The sequence below is a fragment of the Ptychodera flava genome, chromosome 21, assembly GCF_041260155.1.
Source record: "Ptychodera flava strain L36383 chromosome 21, AS_Pfla_20210202, whole genome shotgun sequence".
In the NCBI taxonomy this organism is placed as follows: Eukaryota; Metazoa; Hemichordata; class Enteropneusta; family Ptychoderidae; genus Ptychodera; species Ptychodera flava.
This window is the reverse complement of record NC_091948.1, coordinates 36,608,597-36,630,650: the sequence shown is the minus strand read 5'-3', so window position 1 is coordinate 36,630,650 and position 22,054 is coordinate 36,608,597. Positions and strand designations below refer to the sequence as shown.

Genomic DNA, 22,054 nt, shown 5'->3' with positions numbered 1-22,054 from the left:
GTTATATGCATTTTCAATTCTCTCACATGAAAATAATGGGACAACTGTGCCCAACGTGGGCAACTTGTAATAGTATAGTTTGCCGTACAGCTAAAATGAGTAGCCCACTGCCATACACAAATTGTAATGATGAAGAGCTATGTCACTGTCATCATGGGTGTGCATCCATGCTGTCATATGGTCTTCGTAATATCTGACACAAAATCCATCCACAATACTCGGCTCAGTCTAAAAATACACGTACCTGAACGCTTTCTTTACACTAATGTTGGTGGACGCCATACTGGCAAACGCACGTGGCACAGTAGGGGGAGCTGAGTGCCCGGCATAGGTGGCCATGAACGTAGCAACTGCCGGAGCTGGTCGTTGAGTCTGGATTTCTCCATGCGTTGAAATGCCTGGGCAGTCGCCGAGGTTGCACTGTTGGTATGAAGGGTGGAAGCTGAAACCATCCTGAGCTCGTTGTCGTCAGCGCCCTGGCTGTGTGAGGAATGACACCTTGTGTTCCCTGGGGACTACTTTATACTTTGTTGTATTCATGAATATTTATGAGTTCACACCTGGTGTCACACCTGGCGGAATATTTTCGCTATCTGCTTAGGCTTTGAATAACTCTATACCTCAAGTTTTTTTATTTCCGCTGACAAGTAGGCCTACATGTAAAAATGCATTCACCTGTGCTCCAGTGTTTATGCTCATGAATATTTGTACAAACTAATGAATATTCACCGATATTAACCAGCGTCGGGACAGATAACGACATGTCCCGCGGGATCGCTAGCAAGCTCCCTACAGAGACTTTGTCGCTCCTACATGTACCGCTGCACTTGACTCTTCGAGAGTTATTAAAAATCCAAGATGGCGATGACGCTGAACCCAGCGGGTACGCTGTCACCGATAGTGCATGACTGCGGTCAACCACAAGGTTTTACTTCCTTTCGAACTAGCCAAAGTGCATGCCTTCCCCTCTACTGTCTATGATTGAAACAGAATTTGATTATACTCAGAGCTAGAGAGAGATAGAACAACTTTTACTCGGATAACAGTACGTTACATATTTCCGAGTATAAATAAAAAAATGCAAGAAATGCTTCTAGATACCCGCCTTTGCCTAGATCGCTATGGTGAAAACTTGTGGCCCTGGTCGTAAACTCAGAGGGCGGGGCAAAAGGCCGTGCGGCAACCAACTTGAGGTCATTAACACCTCCTCACTTGCTGCAATACCGCACGTTCTTTTGTTGTACTTGACGCAACTACTGCGGCAACCATTGTTCGATCACTCACCGCAGTTACTGCAAACGAGGACAAAGAAAATCAACAGCTAACAAAAGAGGTGTTACCGCAAAGTTACCGCACCAGCAGTGAGGCCAACTGCGCGGCAAAAGCTACAATTAAGTTATGTGATTCTGGTACTGTATGTAGTCATTTCTGGTGATCGAGCAGCGAGAGAAACAATCAATCACCAAGGGTAGAGCTAATTTGCTAAACGATATTTTATCTTGAATAATGAGTTGAATGAGTAATAAAATATATTTTTAACGTTCAATACGAGGTTGCAACACGGAGGGACTGTGGTTAAAACAAGAGCTATCCAGCTGTAGCCAACCTGGACCAGCTCATTTCACAGCGCCCTCAAACAGTCGATCGTTTTCACTTGTCATACGCGGCGTAACAGAAAAATTAAAACTTTCATAACTTCATTTATATCCAAGTCGCACCCACCAAAACCTTTTCAGTTCTTGCCATTTAGCTCCTGAAGCTGTGCACCAAATTTGGTTGACATCCCTTCAGCAGTTCTTGAGATATCGGGTATACAGACACACACATACACACACACATATATAGAGAGCGGTTAACCATATGCTCACGTGTGTGCACAGGTGAGCAAAAAATTGATGTCTGTGTAATTCAATACGCATTAAAACACTGTCTGCATAATATAGGACAATCTCATAAAGCATGGCCTGAACGTGCTACAATAGAATGTGTGCCCCAGCTGGCAAATGAAATTTATTCATGATATTGCAACAATGAGCAGAATGCAACTTTCTGTGAAACTCTGAATCTTATCCCCATGTGCAGTGTGACATCAAGTCAATCATGTTTATCAGTTTGTATGGGAAAGTTCATTGGGAAAAAAGGATTCATTAGTCAAATCAACTGGGCAGTATCAAAAGGGACTTTTACAGTAATTGCTAAAATTGCATTTCATTGGGATACTTTCATGGTGTTTACAGGTGACAATTTAGAGTCTGTCAAGTGGCTTCCTGAGGCCCTTCTGGACAATTGCCTGTGACCATTATATGCCTTTTATGAAGCCTTTGAGTACTTTGAATACTTTATCTGGACTGATGATGTTGAAAATAAATTTATTAGAAACCACACCAAGAAGTATTGTTTAATCAGTTCCTTTCCTTCATGATGTCATCTTAACTTTAATCAAGAGGTACTTCAATGATAATGTATGCATTTTTATACACTTTACACAAATCAAAAAATCATTTTGCATACAATCATACACATATTGAGTTTTAAAATTATAATCATGGAACATCTCATTAATCATTATCATTACCATGGTTTGTCCCAACTCCATTGTTTTCTATGGTAAAGTTGGACCTGTATACAGGGAACTGGGGGTGAAAGGGTTAATCATCATCATTATCATGATCTGTTCCTACCTTTGACAATTTCTTTCATCATTCTGTAGCGTGTTTTTAAAAATAGCCTCAATGACACTTTGATCTCATTTGGTTCAATGTGACAGGCCAGAGTGAGTGTACATACAATATTTAATAGCTACATAACCCTTCAGCTTGTAATATTCATGATGTCAAGTGCATTTGAATACATTTTAATGCATGTCCATCACACCAAGGCAAAGTATGTAATTGGTTGGCAACTGTTGCAATGGACACATACATACATCAACACAATGCAGCGTCTGGTACCATTAAAATTAGTGACAAAATCTACCATACCAAAGTAACTGATGTCATCTTGTAATATTGTATTGCATGGAATTAATGCAAACAATATTTGGTAATTTGTCAAGCAGCAATACTTAAGAAAACAATTTATTGCTGTCTCAGTCTTTGGTTGTTTTTCTGTGCAAATCATCATTTCATGTAAAATTCTGACCAGCATGGCGCATTTATTGAGATTTACACATTTCCTGTTCATTAGCATATTTTTTGCAAATAACAACTTTAAAATTCATTTGAACTATTAACCATTTACCGTTGAGCATGCATCTTCACACCAAATACAAGAATGAGATATTTAGCACTTTTAAACAAAAACAGTAAAAAATTACCCCAAAGTACTTACCCTCCATACTCAGTAACAGGTGTAACATAAACGTTTTGCACAAGGGCCTCACCATTCTTCCTACGGGTGTAAAATGTACCTTCCCATATCTATAAAATGAAGCAACAAGCATACCATCATTATGACGCTTTCATGTCCCAGTGTGATATAGTTATTACAGTGAAAGTCAAAGTTAATTACTCTCTTTCCATGGTAAATAACTCTATGTACAGAGAGCTATACATGTACAGTGAAAGTAAAGTTGCTCTCTTTTTTTTTCATGATAAATACACTATACAGAGAGAGCTGTGTATTCGCAAGATGTCAAATTTATATATACTCTGCACCATGTTTGGGCCAGGCACGTATAGTTGAGAAATGGCACTGTGCACCAGGGTTTTTCACCAAGCAGTTGTGCAATCCTTTATATTGAAGATATTGACATCGTTCTTTTGCACGAGGCAATCTGCATCATTTTCACACAAAGCAATGATTAGCCCACAACCAATACACATACAGCAGAGAGGTTAAGATTGCACCCGTATCGAGAATGCAACACAATAATGGCTTAATAAAAGCATTTACTGACTCTTTCTCTATGTGAATCAAGCAATAAAAAGTATTTAATTGTCAAAATTCCTTCCTAATTTGACCAATATTATTTCCTAAACCTCATATTATTGGTTCTGCAAACGTAGACAGCATCTGACCTGCCCTGTGCGCTCTGAAAGGGATAGTTGGGGATGTCTTTTGCGAAAGGGTGAGCTTAAAGGGACAAAGTTGCCCATTTTTCATGAATTTTGTTTGATACGAGATACTACTTATATTGTTTGACATGTTGAAAGATACTGAATGAATGAGTGACCATCCATACCGGTATATTCGACCCCAGTTTTAGACACGATACACGAAACCATCGTGCAAATGAATTAATGGTCATGACCATTAATTCGTTTTCGCGCTTGTTTCATTTAATTGATCTAAAACCAGGGTCAAATATATGCATGGTCACCCATTCATTCAGTATCTTTCAGCATGTCAAACAATATAAGTTGTATCTTGTATGAAACAAAATTCATGAAAAATGGCCGACTTTGTCCCTTTAAGAAATACCCATGTGTCAGAACAGCTGAATTGACCTGGCACCCGCAAGTGGACAAACACAGATGAATGGTAGAAACATGCTTTATATATTTATTAAGCTAAACAGCAATATAAAAGAGAGAGACAGCGTAAGTACGCATGATGCAATATGCTACATAGAAAAGTATAAACAGGCCTACTGGTGTGACCTCTTTTATCCGTTTTTTTCATAAATTTTTTGAACAAGATACACAACAACAATAAGCATGCAAACACACACACAAAATTAACTGGTGGGGTAAAAAGGTCTGGAGTGTCACTAACTGTGAAAGTAGATAGTTCATTGCATGTAATATTGTGCACTGTACATGTGCCTTATTTGAATGCAATCAACCAAAACTGTCTATCTTGCAAAATAAATTGGCATACTATTTTAACCATAAAGTACGAGTGCCACGTTTGAATAAAATTTCTCTACATAAGTCAGAGAAACTTTTTTTGACAGACAAAAACACACACACACACATACATACATGTATGTATATATGCATAGACAGAACCAAAGCAATATATAGCAGCATAAGAACTTTGTCCTGGCCTTTTGGGACTTATAACAATAACCATGCATGCAATAGACACATATCTCTTTATACAACTTAGATTAATTGTACCGAATATGCAGTAAGAAAACTAAATAAATCTTTGAGCATGAAATGACATTGCCAATTAATATGCACTAACCTTTCCTTTTCTTAACTGTGAATACATCATGTCTAATATCTCTTGTTTGTTACCATCACTTTTCATGAGACTGTCAGTACTCTTGCCCAGAATTTCTTCACTTGTATACCCTGTAAGCCTTTCAAATGCTGGATTCACATACTGAATTTCATGGTCACTGCTGCTTATTTCAACTGCATCTGATACACTATCCAAAGCAGTAAATGTTGCAGTGGAGCTCCTAAAACAGAACAGAACAAATGGAAGACAGCCATTAGCATACAGTGTGTTTGGACAGATAAATAAAGCACTGTCTATATGATGTTACATGGTTTCTAGCATTTTGTCAAGAAGTGATTGAACTTTCACAGCCAAACAAACCAATAATAGGGTTTTCACTAGAAATTTTTAAATGTGACATATGTGAAAATTGTGAAAAATTTTAACCACATTGACATTATCTGATAATCTGATCAAGACAATTGCCGACATATACCGTATTCCTCCGATTATTGAGTATAAGACCCTCCCCCACTTATAGAAGATTTTCAAAAATGCTTTACATCCGTGTATAAGACCCCTCCCTACCTTAGTTCAAAAAGCCAACAAATCACAACTCAAAAATTGATGATAGTATGACTTCAATGATCACTAGTACGAAGTTGTTGCTGACTGGCCATCTAATGATTTAGAAGAGCCTTAACGTGCATACCACAAACGACAGCTGATGTTGCTGATTGCCCATTGACACTTTCAAGGTCATTTGGCCTTTGTTTGAGCCTATTGAAGAGCTGTAATGGAGATACTATTTGTTAGGCAGGGTGTGTACGCATAAGCATAGTTTTGTAAATTATTTAGTGGTTAAAATTTCCTTTAAGACCTAGAAAAATCATTAAAGATGCTAAAATGATGTAACATTGAAATTTGTTTACTGGAACGGCAGGCAAAACTAAATTTTGTCCTTATACTTTTCTTTCTGTATCGTTCCGTTGTTAACTTTCTGCGGCCCCTGCTCAATATAATAGAATAGTCCACAGTGACCGCCATATTGTTTTGCTGCATGCTGCAAGCTGATCCACGATGTATGTGTTATCATTTCATGCACGGGTTTACTGTTTGTAGCTAACAGTTTTTCACCTTGAATCATGGATTCTTACCGTTGACAACCATGAATTTCAGTGCCATATCATTATTTCACTCGACACAGACCTTAGATTGAAAGAAAGGTTAGTTATTTTTACGTGCAGCATAGCAAATGCATGTATTGTATATGCCAATGGCATTGCCATAAGTTAACTGCATGATGCCAATCTGGTGAATATATGATTGACTTTCTGTTTTGAATTGTCTACGTCTTTCAAGAATTGTTTCAAAGTTTTATTTCTGCTCACAAACCATTTGATCAGACAGGTATTGTTTGAGCAGTTGAAATTTAAACAGCGATCAAAAAACAACTCGTCAATTAGGTTGGGAAGTGATCACTGTGTTTTATCTTTGAAAATGAAGGAACAGTTGCCATTTACGTAATTTGACTTTGTGTATTCTCGAGAATAATTTGTCAGAAGTTGCTAATATAAGTAAGCTTTAGTACGTTCTGCCAAAAAATGTGTGAAAGTCTCAAGTAATGCTGAATTGACGTGAATAAATTAGCATAAATTAGCAGTGTTAGTTCAAAACGTGGGATGGCTCGATTATAAGACCCCCTTGATAATTACAACCATTTCATGTTGCTGACCCTGGGTCTTAGAATCGGAGGAATACGGTATGTTCTGTTTAACAAAACAAAATTTAACAAGCGACCTAGCGGCCGATATAGCTCCGCTGTGTTTATGTAGAGAATAAGTATTTTTGACACATGTTGATGAAGAAGCTGGAAATCTTTGATAGCTCATTTCAGTGGCCAGAAAAAAGTGGTTAAAATAGCTGCAAAAATATACAATTAAAGATTTCATCATAATTTTAATATATCACATCGGATCATTCCTAAGAACACGTCCACCAAAGCTATCTGATGAGTAGTTTTTGAGAATAAAATTTTCTGACCAAAAATGGCAATAATTGCCCCCAAAAATAAAAATTGCAGATTTCACCATAATTTCAATATATCATATATTACAATAATCCCTTGGAACCTGTATACCAAATTTCAAAGCTTTCAGATGAGTAATTTTGGAAATACACATTTTTTGACCAAAAATGGCAAAAATTGCCCCCAAAATACAAAATTACACATTTCATCAGAAATTCAATATATATTACTCAGTTCATCTGTAGAAACCTGTATACTAAATTTCAAAGCTATCAGACCAGTACTTTTTGAGAAATACATTTTTTGACCAAAAATTACAAAAATTGCCTCCAAAATGCAAATTTGCATATTTCTGCACAATTTGAACAAATCTGAAAAAAATCATCCTTAGGGACCTATGTACCAAATATCAAAGCTATCTGACTGGTAGTTTTGAAGAAGAAGATTTTTAAAGATTTTTTTACCAACCAGATATGAACTGAAAATGCTCACGTGTTTCATTATATATTGCATTTATGTGCAAGTTTGAACCTTTGCTACATGCTTTGCTACATTTAAAGTGTTATGATCAACGACAATGAATTTCACCACAGATCAATTCTAAAGGTCATTAAATATTCAAATATGTAATTAGCTGAAATAAAAATCATTAATTTCTTTGAGTACTGTCATTGTATCACAATATAGCATTTGTAATTACCTTTGGTCAAGTCCTTCAAGCTCTATATGCCAAACCGTGAAAGCTTGTTAGCTATTTATGCAAATTATGAATTAGCTGACATGAAAATGCAAAATGACTTTCAAAACTGTTATAACCTGGTATAATGATCAATGTACACAGCATGTATCGCCAAATTTTATCAAGTAAATGCCAGTATATATCCCTAATTTGGAAGGTTCATTAAATATGCATATTGGGAATTGGCTGTAAAAATGTCAAATGACTTTCAATAATCTTGTATCATAGTATCTTTAATGTACATAGCAAGTTTTGCCAACTTTGGTCAAGTCAAAACAGATAAATATCGCTAATAAATGCGGGATATCGGACCACAGGCGGGCGAAGATTGCATTATAAGCGCGCCAACCCAAACTCACTGCATGGACATCACATTTACGAAATCGAAGTCACAAGTCAACTACGTCATTGTTAGAATAAGAGAGGTTTTCCATCACACGGGAGCATACCACCACAAATTTTGCACAGATGGCGTTGCACTGGCATTGAAAAAGGGTGCATGGGAGCATGGGAACGCGGGCAGTTTCCCTCGCTATGGGTAGGAAATGCATTGAGCAAGACACACTTCCGGGTTCGCAAAAAAAACGAGGATCCCATTTACGGGGCGCTCAAATATAACTATTTGCTGTGATACATAGCAGAGGCGTATATGTTTGTGATGCTGAGAATAACATCAGTAAATAAATGACGGGTTTTAAAAGTTGACGTTTTTTGCGATGAAACAGACTTCTGAAGGTAGCTCGCTTGGGGAACACGTCATCCCGGCCGCTGTCCGCTTTGACCCCAGTAATTCACACTGGTTTTGGTCGGCCCCAGGTACCCAAGTCACTTCGACCCCGTCACACTTTTGCCTACATGTCCACGGAGACGATTCAACATGTTCCACAACAAAGCCAAGACAAAAATTGAAAATATCAATAAAATGGCTTCACAAAGGCTGAAATACACGATACTCGATGAAGTATGAAGTTTATGAAATGAAATCAAAATTGACAACACAAGTGTTTGTCTCGGGTAATACCACTTGAAGTTGAACTATTCTACAGACTGTTTTTTCCATACAGTGCAGTATTGTCAGTGACAAATTAATCTTTGCAATACATTTTTTGCGATGAGCTGGAAATTTGATTAATATCGAGTTAATGTACATAAATATTCCGTTATTTACTGGGACACGTTTATTTTCTCGATCCGCTATCTGCGGACTACGTGCTGAAGTACATTGACTGTTCATGTCAACGATCGTTTCTCCCTCTGCAGAGTTTCTGTATCCCGTTCAACAACGCTGTACCTCGATCACACGATAGTGACGCTATGTAGCTGTGCAGTATTGAAACTTATCATAAAATGGCCACCTCGTCTAACAGTAACACGTATTGTCGGGATTATCGTACGGAAAAAAGACTGCAAAAGTAAGACTTATGAATCTTCATCAGAATTGAACACATCATGATTGTACACAGTATCAACCGTGAATGCACGTTGAGCTCGGCAGTTACACAAGCATGGTACGCTACATGCATAGCCCTACGAGTATGGCGACAGTGTCCGGCTTTGGCTACGCCGGGGGCTACGCCGCCTACCGGAGGTGGGAGGCGGCGTAGCCAAAGCCGGACACTCTCGCCATACTCGTAGGGCTAGCTACATGCACTGCCGCGATGCCGATCGTATGCATTCCAAGGCCTATCCCGGAATTTGTTTCACAAACAACCTCAAAGGAGAGCAAACATACTTCTATGGACAATGACGAATACGTTTCTTGGCGAAGCAAAATCAAAACAGTGCAGAAGTACATGAAGTAGGTCATGGCCTTGGACTCTGTGCACGAACCTGATTGGACACTTCAATACCTTTGACCCAAAGTTATTATTCATCAGCACTTCCATGCCATGAGGCTAGGTAGAGAACGTATTAGCCCTGCGTACGATGCTGTGTGTTCCGCTACAGCTAATAGCCCCGCTCACCACATGAGCGGGGCTATTAGCTGTAGCGGAACACACAGCATCGTACGCAGGGCTAAGAACGTATGTACTCATTTCTGGCGATCGAGCAGCGAGGGAAACAATCAATTACCAAGGATAAAGCTAATTTGCTAAACGATATTTTATCTTGAATAGTGAGTTGAATGAGTAATAAAATATCATATTTTAATGTTCAATACGAGGTTGAAACACGGAGGGACCGTGGTTGAAACCAGAGCTATCCAGCTGTAGCCAACCTGGACAAGCACTTTTCACAGCGCCCTCAAACAGTCGATTGTTTCACTTGTCATACGCGGCGTAACAGAAAAATTAAAACTTTCATAACTTCATTAATATCCAAGCCACGCCCACCAAAACCTTTTCAGTTCTAGCCATTTGAATTCTGAAGATGTCTACCAAATTTGACTGAAATACGTTCAGCCGTTTTGAGAAAATGGACCCACAGACAGACAGACAGACACACAGACAGACAGACAGACAGACGGACAGACAGACAGACAGACAGACAGACATCGCTGCGACATATGCTCACGTGTTCACACGTGAGCAAAAATACCGTCAATGACGCTGTACCTTCTCTAATGTGTGGCCAGGTCAGGTAATTGGTTGTTGGCATGGAGTTGTTGGTAAATAGTTGATGATGTAGGGGCATGAGGTGGGATATGGACCCAAAGAACCCAAAAGATGATTAAATACATCAATCAAAAAAATTCTAAGCTACAGTATAAACTGCCTAAAGATAGTTCAATGTGGAAAAAAGTTAAACAATTCAGAAATAAGAATAAACAGTAACAAGTCATCGTTGATGACACAGTCCCCGCTTGTACATTTTGTTATAATCTTTGGTGTCCAGGTAGCTGTGGTCTAGGTAGCTGTGGAATGACATTGATGCAACGGGTGCATCAGGCCTGTGACTTGCATAATAAAGTAATCAGAGGAACGTTCAATAAATTACTCATCTCTGCCGGTAATGACCACTGAAGGAACTTTTGATTACATCACACATAACGATGCCCTCACTGCCTCTAGTGTCATGACGGCACATACTATAAACATGGTTTGGTGGAATTTTCGAAATGGTATGGGACAGAGTATGTTATTGTAATCAGCCATTTCGGATCATATAATGAAACAAATAATGTGCACAAGAATGCAGCCATTGTATTTTATCTTCGTATCACGTTTGAACAAAATCAGTCCATCGAGGGACAGTGAACTATGTTTATGTTTCAAAGACATAAAAAAATCACACCAAAATTGAAATCAAATGGCTGTCTATTGACCATATGGATCATAGCACAAAATTAGTAGACATGCATATGTATGCCATAGTACTTTATTGTTGTACCAAGTCTCAACAACATTGGTTAAGGAATATTTGCATATGATTAACCTCAAAGACATGAAAAAAATCCAAAAATGACCATCTGACAGCGATATTGGAAAAAAATGACAATCTGGCAGACATATTGGAACATGTCACAAAGTAAATTGGCATGTATATGTATGCCATAGTGCTTGATCTTTGTGCCAAGTTTGGACAAAATAGGTGTAATGACCTTTGAATTACGCTTCAAAGACATGCAAAATTCCAACAAAATGGCAGTTCTGCAGCCATATTGGATCCTATCGCAAGGTTAATTGATACATGCACATGTATGCCATCGTGCTTTGCCTATGTGCCAAGTTTGAACAAAATCGGTTCAAGGATGTTTGAGTTATAGTTCAAAGACATGAAAAAAATCGCAAAAAAATGACCAACTGTCGGCCATATTGGATCATATCACGAAATAAATTAGTGTTCATATGAAGGGCATAATGTTTTGCTTTTGTGCCAAATTTGAATAGAATCAGTTCAAGGATGTCTGAGTTATGGTCCAAAGACATGAAAAATCGCAACAAAATGGCCGCCTCACGCCCATATTGGATCATATCGCAATATAATTCGACATGCATATGTAGCCTATAGTGTTATGCCTTTGTGCCAAGTTTGAGCAGAATCGGTTCAAGGATGTTTGAGTTATGGTTCAAAGACACGAAAATTCGCAAACAAAATGGCCGCCTCGCGGCCATATTGGATCGTATCGCAATATAATTCAACATGCATATGTAGGCCATCGTGTTATGCCTTTGTGCCAAGTTTGAACAGAATCTGTTCAAGGATGTCTGAGTTATGGTCCAAAGACATGAAAAATCGCAACAAAATGGCCGCCTCGCGCCCATATTGGATCGTATCACAAAATAAATCGACGTGCATCTGTAGGTCATAGTGCTATGACTTTGTGCCAAGTTTGAACAAAATTGGTTCAGTAGTGTCTGAGAAACTGTTGATGACGGACGGACGGACGGACGGACGGACGGACGCACAGACGGGACCCAATCTATAAGTCCCCGCCGGACTTCGTCCGCGGGGACTAAAAAATAGTAATGACGCACTTCCTTACTGACCTGAGTGCATGTGAAATACACAACCTGGTATCTGTAAATTAAATGTATACCAAGTGATCATTTCCAGTCACTTTTAACTGTTTTTAATGGATTTTCCAAAGAGTCCTGTGGAAATGATGAAAAACGCTTATCTGGTCTTGTGTTTGTATAACCTCATGGCTGATAATTGTCATAGTATTGAAAAAAAATGAAAGTGAAGAAATTACTGTTTTTAATAGGCATATTTTCCTTGAAATACATGACCGTGTAAAGAATATATGCTAAAAGTGTTTAAGAGTAAATTTCTTTTCAAAAAATAATTTAATTTGTGACCAAAGGATTTTTATTCTTTGAGTTTACAAATTCAAACATTGCAATTTGTTCAATCATCTTGTGCAGTGCAAAATTATAAAATGACTGAAAAACAAAAAAAATGGCAGAATTACAGTCTTTGTGATGTAAAATTATGGGTTGACATCACGATAACTGTTAATCTGTTTGAAGTACTAATATACTATAATTTAAAAAAGAAAAATTCATGCAGAAACGGTAAAATATATTGTCAGCAATGTAGTGTTAATTTTGACTTTACATCAAAATATGCCTTTGCTGGATACCAAATATATAGGGCGAAATATCAGCCATGTTCAGCAAAATCCACACAACAGCATTGATCCTTTTCTAATTTGATTTGATTTGCTTATGTTATCCTTGTATGACTGTCAGTACAATATGGAACTTGAACACAACACAGTGAATAAGTATGCTGTAAATGAAATGGTGTGGCTGCATCCACATGCAGCAATAGGAGTGCCTTTGTCTCTCACCCCTCATTTCCAACCTGTCCCATCCCTGAAAAAATAGTTTGGTCTTATATTTATAATGTTAATAATTTCTGTATTTGTTAAAATGTGCGCATCTCAAAAACTTTTGATCATAAACATTTTCATTGTTTTTTATAGCTGACCAATCAGTTAACCTGTTTATTTTGAATATTTGCGCATTTTTCCTCAGTATTTGACATTTTCTGAATACCTTCTTATTCCGTTTGTCATTTTCTAAAAGTTTAAATGCTCCATTGTGTGGTCAAGCTTTCCACAAGCATCAAATGTGGTACTTCATATAGGAGGGTCTGCCTCTAGAGGGCGGGCATCATGAACACTCCTGTTTTGTTGGTTAATTCCTCCACGTAAACTTCTGATTGTACTGTAAACATTGAACATGGCCGACGTCCGATTTTCCTGTCTAAAACTTTCACTCATTTTCGTTCATATGACTCTGAAACTCCAGGAAACGATTGGGAAGAAAGGGTTATCTTGAAATATTGAGGTACTCGCCGATATTTTGCAAAATTAAATGAGAAAAAATGCAAGGAAAATGCCGACAGGCTTACACAATGACAGTTTTCAGACTCGGAGGCATATGATCATCTCTGCAGATTATGCAACAGGCCCAGATCACGTGAGGCCATGAGGGGATATCCAAGCAACTCAGTACCAAACACTAGCGCTCACAGAGTGAGCAAACACAAAGTGAGTACCCCTAACGTCAGCTCAGTAGTCTGTAATACAGTAGATTGTAGTCAACTAAGAAACCTTGGAGAAAGGCTTAACACTGTGGCTATGCCGCTAAGTCCCTTTTGATTTTTGTCATAGCTCAAAATCGTTCTCCCACACCTCAACCTGAGCCATGAACACCCCACCAGTTTATGATATGACCCATCACAATGGCATGACGTCACGGATCTTGACAGACGGAAGTCTTGACAGACGGAAGTTCTTGACAGCAGCATATTGGTTTTCAACTCTAATACCTTCTCTGTCTATAAATAGACACAAGAAGGTAAAAAAGGACAAAATTGCCTTAAAAATACAAATATGCAAATTTCACCATGATTTAAACAAATCTGACTATAGTCACCCTAAGTAAACTGCACATCAAATTTCAAAGCAATCGGACAAGTGGTTTCAGAGGAGTAGATTTTTTACCAAAAAAACAGCAAAAAATGCCTCAAAAATACAAATATGCAAATTTCACCATGATTTGAACAAACTTAAGTGAGGTACCCCAAGTAAACTGCACATAAAATTTCAAAGCAATCAGACTTGCGGTTTCAGAGGAGAAGGCAATTGTTGACGGACGACGACGGATGATGACGACTGACATCAACCTATTTGATAAGCTCCGCGTCGCTGACAGCGGAGCTAAAAAGGCTATTGTGTACATTGGGAATGTATAGAAAAGATGATGTACCCGGTAGCTGCAAAAATATACAACATGCATCAAACCAAGGATTTGTATAGAAGCCATTACTTGACTTAAACGGAGAAACTATTCCATAAATATACAAAATGACAATGGAAAGAAACAAAAACCTTTAAAACCAAACTTCCTAGCACTTTTTTCATACAAAATTGGCATATTGACATCTACAGATATAACAGTTTTTGATTAGTAATCTGACCTGGTTGGATTTGGCAGCAAGGTTTACTGTCTCAGTGTTTTGCCCAAGAATTGTAAAGGTTGGACACAGTGTCCCATGATTGTTAAAATAGGGGGACACTGAGTTACAATAGGGGGTCAATGTGTGAGCGAAGAATGCAAAGCAAAGTCAAGTCACCGGGGCAGAAAGGTATTGTAAACATGTATGGCTGTTGTTTTCCATTGAAAATTTGATATCATGAATACTTACATTCATTTTAAAAAATTAAGATTGCTGGACGTCTCCTATAATGGTTTGTGACAAAGTCATTTTTTGCTCACGTGTTGACACACGTGAGCATATGTTGCAGCGATGTCTGTCTGTCTGTCTGTCTGTCCGTCTGTCTGTCTGTCTGTCTGTCTGTGTGCTCAATATCTCAAAAACGGCTCATCAGATCAGAATCAAATCTGGTATATAGATACAATTTACTCTTGAATTTTAAACATAATCAATAATTTAGGAACACAATGTCAACAAATAATCCTGAATTTAAATTGTAAGTTAAAAATTGTTAAGAAAGTGATAAATTGAAAAAGCCTTGAGTAAAAAATGTCTGAGTGAACAAATCAAGGGGAATTGTGGTAGCCTCACTTACTGTGCAGTTGCGAGTGTGGTGTCAGGAAAGATAAACTCAGGGAAGGCTTAGAATTAGTAGACGACTTTACATTTGATGAAGATCGGGCAAAGAAATCATTAATTTCATAGCTCCGCGTATGATGCTATGTGTTCCCTGCATTATATTATAAAGCGTCCCACTACAGCCCTGCTGAGGTCCATAGACACGCGGTCCCACTTTGGACCGCACACAAAAAACTACTTTTCTAACTACTTTCGGCCGAAATCAACTCGATTCCAATCTATGCCTACCCGAATCACTCAACCGCTCACAGACTGCAAAAAAGAACTGTTCGCATGACGTCAAAAACCATAAGTTTGCTGGTAATGCACGGTGAAGGGCACAAAGGCCGGCAATATCTCGCATGAATGTGCCGAATGGCAAGCCACGGGAACACGGAGCATCATACGTAGTGCTAGGCTTTCCGATACATCGAAAGTCTTTTCACAAAGTTTGCATCTTGCCGCGAATTTATCTTGCGCCCGCTCAAGCCATCCTACGTACTCGGGCTGTTTCAACCAATGATCGCTGAATAAACACTTTGCAGGAGGCATTGCTGTGACTGGTGACCCGAACAAGCTTTAAATTTCAACACGGTCCCTCCACAACCTACTCATGCATACTTCGATGTCACTGTACGTGCGTGCAAAACCATGGATAATGGAATACACAACATGGTCTCGCCCACGCTAGTACAAGGGTACCCCTTTACGACATTTTAAGAAACACTACTACGCTTTCCAAATTTTGTCTCGGGAGGGCTCCCCACCTGTCGCAAAACATCTTTTCGCATTTTTGCAATTTTGACGTTCGACAATTATACTGTTTGACGTTCGCCCTTACGATCAGGCCGTTCTCGACCGTGTGCGATCGTAACTAGTGATTTTCCAGGAGTTTTCCAGGAGTAAATTTTGATTTTCCAGGAGTTTCCAGGAGTTTCCAGGAGTGGTTTTAAATTCCAGGACTTTCCAGGACTTTCCAGGAGCGTACGAACCCTGAATAGACTAACTGATTTTCCAATTTTTGTTTACATTGTGACGAAAAAAATAAACTAAATTTTAATGTTTCATTGTCTCAATAGAGAAGCAATAACTGTATGGGCTATCAGGTGTGTAATTTGGTAGCTAAAAAAGTAGTCTGTCTGTGGACGCTGGACTAATAGAATCTCACACCCCCAAGGACCTGGGATCAGATTTCTCACACGAGTTGGGGATATTTTGTCTCACACTCCTCCGGCTCGTGTGAGACAAAATATCCCCAACGAGTGTGAGAAATCTGATCCCAGGTCCTTGGTGTGTGAGATTCTTTTTCTCACATGACAAAAAAATGCGTTAAATTCACATTGGACACATACAAAATTATCGTGAAAACTCTGTCGTCTGCCACTGTACTCTGACCTGCTTACTTTGTAGTTCCGGTCCGTGTGTTACTTGTCGTGCCATTGGATAACATTTTGCACGTGGAACGAAACAGACTGTTTATCATCCAATCAGAGCTCGTGCAATTTTTACTGCAGAGTGTGGGACAATTTCTGAGAGTGCGGGATCGATTTTTCCCACACCGTCGATCCCGCACTCCCGGCGGCCAAGAATGTGAGAATTACAATTCTAGCCCTGATTTTGTGCGTCCCTCTGACCCATGTCTGGTATTTTTGCGGGACATTGTTGCTAATTTTGCGTCAAAAGACGCAAGAACGCACTCTGGGCAAAACACTACTGTCTATACAGATGACACTTTCTGTGAATACACTTATTATACCGGTACTGAATCCTTTAAATGAAAGGCTGGTTGTTTCCAATATCTGTATACCACAACTTCTGTTAGATTCACTCATGGTGACTTCAATTGAACACTTTTTTTAAAATATGGTACGTTGACTGCCTTGCTAAGACAATCGGACCATTGTTTACTGAGATTTTCACTAAGTTTACACTTTTGTTGCTCAATAGCATTTATTTGGTAATGTTGACTTCTTTTGAACAAATCATCATTTACAGTTGAGCATGTACATGTATCTACCAGAAATACACAGGCAAAATGTAACGCAATTCTCAATTTTTTGCAATTGGACCAGGGACTTCAAAAATATCATATTTGGCACTTTTTTAATAAAGTAGGCAAAACTTTACTAGATCTGTACCCCAAAACGTCTTTTAAACACAACATAGAGATATTTCCATGATAACCTTTTGTAAAACATAGTGTCAGCTGCACTGGATAATATTACATGTTACAATAACAAACTTCTGTCTTCCAATTCACTCATATTTACTTATCCAAATTTCATCAATATTTTGAAATTAAAATTCCAAAGTTGATACCTGCTATCTGACATGTAATTCCTGAACACAAAACTATAGACCAAAAATAAAAAACCTCAAAAATACACGTATTCCAATTATTTGTTTTTTGACAAAAATATACCTTCAAGTATATGTACCAAATAACAAAGTAATAACTCTCTCCACAATATTGCTGATTATGAAAAACTATATTTTTTTTCTTATTATTTCATCAACATCAACAAGATTCCATTCTGTTATAGATCACCATCTTAACATTCCGCATTTTGAAACTGCATGGCCACATTAAGTGAGGAAATCATTAAGTTATGAGCGCCACAAACTTGGTCATGGCCTCCTAGTGTGCCTTGGCCCATGGAGATTGATAAAGATATAACAAACAGCTGGATATAATGATAAAATAGTTCAATATACAGGCACTCAGGGTGAATATATTACATAAATGTGATTAGTTTCTTGTCCTCTTTCTACTTATGTGATAACTTTTCAGACAACAACCCACAAAGCAGTTTACATTTCTTGACTAAATATGTTTTCTTTTACAGGCAAATAATAAACTTTTCTTGATTTTTCATGAACAATATTTGACATAGACTGAAATACATAACATGCAACCAATGTGTACATTTTGCCCATACACCATATACATGGAGAGATTCAAACAAACAATCATTAACTCAGAAACCCTACAGGAGAAAGTGAACATTGTTTTCATCCAGTACAACAGGTGCATCGACTTTTGAAACAACTTTTTACTTGCACAAGGATGATGACAGTCAGATCAACTTAGGAATTTTGCATGGTGAACTTGACTATTCTTTCAAATCATGACCTGACTTGACATCTTCAACTGAGATACAATGCACTGTGAATTATGTGCACAAAGACATCAGGGGGTGGACCATTTGATATCCTGGGGGGGGGGAGATGTTTGAAGATTGATGAGGTAGCATTGTTTTTTGTTACCTGATTCATTGTACATTATTTTTTTCCCATTTCCCCACTTTTTCTTTTTGTCAAGCCTTCTCCAGCTGATTTTTAGTTGATATTTGCTTACTATACCCCCAAGGATATCAAATGTTCCATCCCTTGGTATTGACCATAATTACATAAAGAGATACAATGGCCAGATGGCAAGAAGTGTGTGAACTATATGCAACCTTGATACTCTTCAATATTGAAAAAATTTTGGAGTATCTTTGTTGGAGACCAAACCTGCTAAATCACCTTCAGCTTTGCTTTCTAATAATTTTTACATTTGAACATGTGTTGGCCCTTACAGAAAACCTAAGTCTACATTAGATGAGAGTAGATCTAGGAACCATCTACAGTAGACTTTATTTACATCTACATCAGGGTTTGGTAGATGAAGACCCAACGCAGTTTGTCTACATGAAGCTTTGTCTACAGATATTGTCAACACCAGACATGACTATGTCTACATTTTGCAATAACTTTGTCTACGCTTGATCTACACTGATCTACCATCCAATCTAAGGGAGTTTCATCTACAAAATTCATTTAGGCAAACAAAGACTCATCTACTTCTACTTCAAAAGCACCATCTTGTCTACATTCTATCTACAGCACTGTTTCTTGCTGTATGTACTATGTCCAACAATCCAATCCTTCAAATTCTATGATTAGCAAACTGCAGGCTCCATGGCAGAAGGCATCAGTAAAAGACAAGACATTTACCTTACATTTGAATACATACTGTACAACAATAGAGAGAAGAAATTAGTGATTTTCTTTTCATCCTAAGGAACTCCTATTTAATTAAAGGAACACAAATGCAAAATATCACGGGGATCAAACTACAATTTTGTGTTGAAGTTAAAAATATAAAGATTAACCAGTAATTAATTTTTGAAAATGTGACTTTAACCCTTTCACCCCAGTTCCCTGTGTACAGGTCCAACTTTATCATAGAAAACAATGGATTTGGGACAAACCATGGTGGTGAAAGGGTTAGAGTGAATCACATTTAAAAAGAATAAAAAAATCTATATGTTTTCATTGATACTTTCTTCAGATAGTTGCATCTAATCACGCCCTTATGAAAATATTCTGTATAAATTCTATTGAAATTGATGACAAAATTCAATTAAAGTGATATAGAATTTCAACAGAAATTCTACTGAACCTTTATGGAAATTAACAGAGTTTAATGGAGTTTTGGCCCCCTTTTTCTGTAGACATTCAACAGAATTTCTGTATCATTTCTGTAGAATTTACAGAATTTCTATGTTAATTCAATACACGTTCTACAGAATATCTGTACAAATTTATTGAATTTCTACCATGTTCTACAGAATTTTTATGTAGAATTTCTGTAGAACTATATTTAATTTCTGCACTCATTTACAGAAGTTTGTTTGTCTTGTGCGAGTTCAATCTCTTAGAAAGTATGACAACAATATGTGTTAAACTTTTGTTAAGTAGGGAATACCACCTATATCAATGCAATGAATTACTGCAAAACTCAAAAAAAATCAGTCAGCAAGTAAATATACATGTAGTTTATTTCTAAAGGCATTATGATTAACAATCGATCAAAACTTGATGAAACATACAGGGACTACAAAATATAAAGCCACCTACACATATTAATGCAACTTGCAAGGCCTACCTCTCCAGTCTAGCAGTTTTGACTTGTCACCTCAGCCAAGTGCATAATTAAACTGTTGTGTATCTTAACTCACGTAATTTAGAGGTCAGTTCAGTTGATGCTGCAATGTCAATCCTTACAGTTGTAACATATTAGTGAGCTCCCTTCTCCATAACACTGTTAGAATCTTGCTAATGGACCTCGGATCCTAATTTTCCATGGAATTTGGAGTTGTATTTTACATTAACAAGAGCCATGTTCACTGTTGACTGCCTAAAGTTCAAATGAATAATGCGTGGCTATACTATTATGTAATCAGCCCATTGTAAAGGCAGGAAAATATTTACATAACAAAGCAAAGGCACAGGTCAGCTCACTTGACCTAGGATCTAACAAAGAGAGTCTGGTTGGTCTGTGTACAGTCATGAAATGTACAAAAGCAATGGCAAAAGGAATGGTACAATTGAAACTGTATACATTTTCCTGGCACGTGTGTGTAAATGAAAATAGCTTTTGAGAATTAAAGGGTACAGGAGAATGTGTTAATTCTCCATAGGTAAATGTCACTACCTTTTCCGTATTGAAACCAGCTATATGTCACTCAGTTACCGCGGGCCGGACCCTGATCTAATTCGACGTAAGTTTAATAACTGATAACTTTATTTTTCTCGGCTTGATATCTAACAAGCAATCAAGCGAACCTGTTTGATATCCCAGCTGCTTTTAATGACAATTTTTGTTGTAAAAAATAACATCATAACCATTCTTGTATAAAACTTTCTGAGTACATTAAGTCACTTCTGAATGGTATAAAAATCAGCAGCCACGATCTTTTCTCTCAGTCAACTTACAAATAATTGTATTGACATTGTTATCATTGCCCAACGTAACATGTACTATCTAGATTAGACTACAGTGTTATTTTAGCAATGACATTTCAGTACATGTATAACACGAGTCAGCTTTAAGAATTACCAGTACTGCTTTAAGTAATTTCTTCACCTGGGCGACATATTTGGTTGCATTTTCATGGAAAGTTCGCGTATGGACTGATCTCCCCACCTCCGCCAAGCCTCCACCTCTTGCTCTTTTTGAGCAAAAGACCTTGACGAGCGTAAAGTTGGCGTCATCCTCATCCTCAGCCTCAGGGGTCACGCGAAAATGAGGATGAGGATGACGCTACAGCGTCAGCTTCACCGGCGCCAGATCCTATTATTCCCGAATGCGTCTGATGGAATGATAAGTATAAAAACGACTTTAAAAATGTGCTCCGAGTTTCATATCACTGTAAATGTTAATCAAAACACAGTGGGGTTTGTATTTCATAATATTTAGTAACCTCTCCTCTTAAGATCCGTTTCTCAAGATGTAGTTACAATGTAGTTCTTAGCCCTTAATTTCCTTAAAGTTCAAAGGTTGTATGTTTAATACCTTGTCTTTTGAGACCTCAAGTCATAATTATACAAATTATTGTTTTATATGTCCTCTGAATAATTAGGGCTTTCATATCGCCTCTCATGGTGGCGATTTTTATACATTTCGAACCATGTATACCTTGTTTGCACCAATTTTTGGAAAATCTTAACGCAAGAGTTGAGAGGATACCAACAAACACATCCACGGATCCATGGGCTGAAAATTACGAACATTTCAAAAAACTTGTCTGTATTAGATATTCTAAAGATAAAATATTACCTGCGAACCGGTTTTACGATTCAAAAGAAAGTTGAGAAAGAATGGATTTTATTTTCTT

General features: G+C 37.8%; 1 protein-coding gene across 7 annotated transcripts in view; it reads right to left on the bottom strand.

Moving 5' to 3' along the window:
* The window catches only part of LOC139122144 (high affinity cAMP-specific and IBMX-insensitive 3',5'-cyclic phosphodiesterase 8B-like), a 455,871-nt gene that overhangs the window by 341,758 nt on the left and 92,059 nt on the right, over positions 1-22,054 (bottom strand). For all 7 annotated transcript variants that reach the window (XR_011549410.1, XM_070687564.1, XM_070687562.1 and 4 more), the window contains 2 exons: positions 5,134-5,353; positions 3,331-3,419 (listed from right to left, as the gene is read on the bottom strand). Coding sequence is in view for 6 of the 7 variants with exons in the window: in XM_070687564.1 (XP_070543665.1) it covers positions 3,331-3,419; positions 5,134-5,353 (309 nt within the window). In the remaining variant the exon portion in view is untranslated. The remainder of the gene's footprint in view (positions 1-3,330; positions 3,420-5,133; positions 5,354-22,054) is intronic.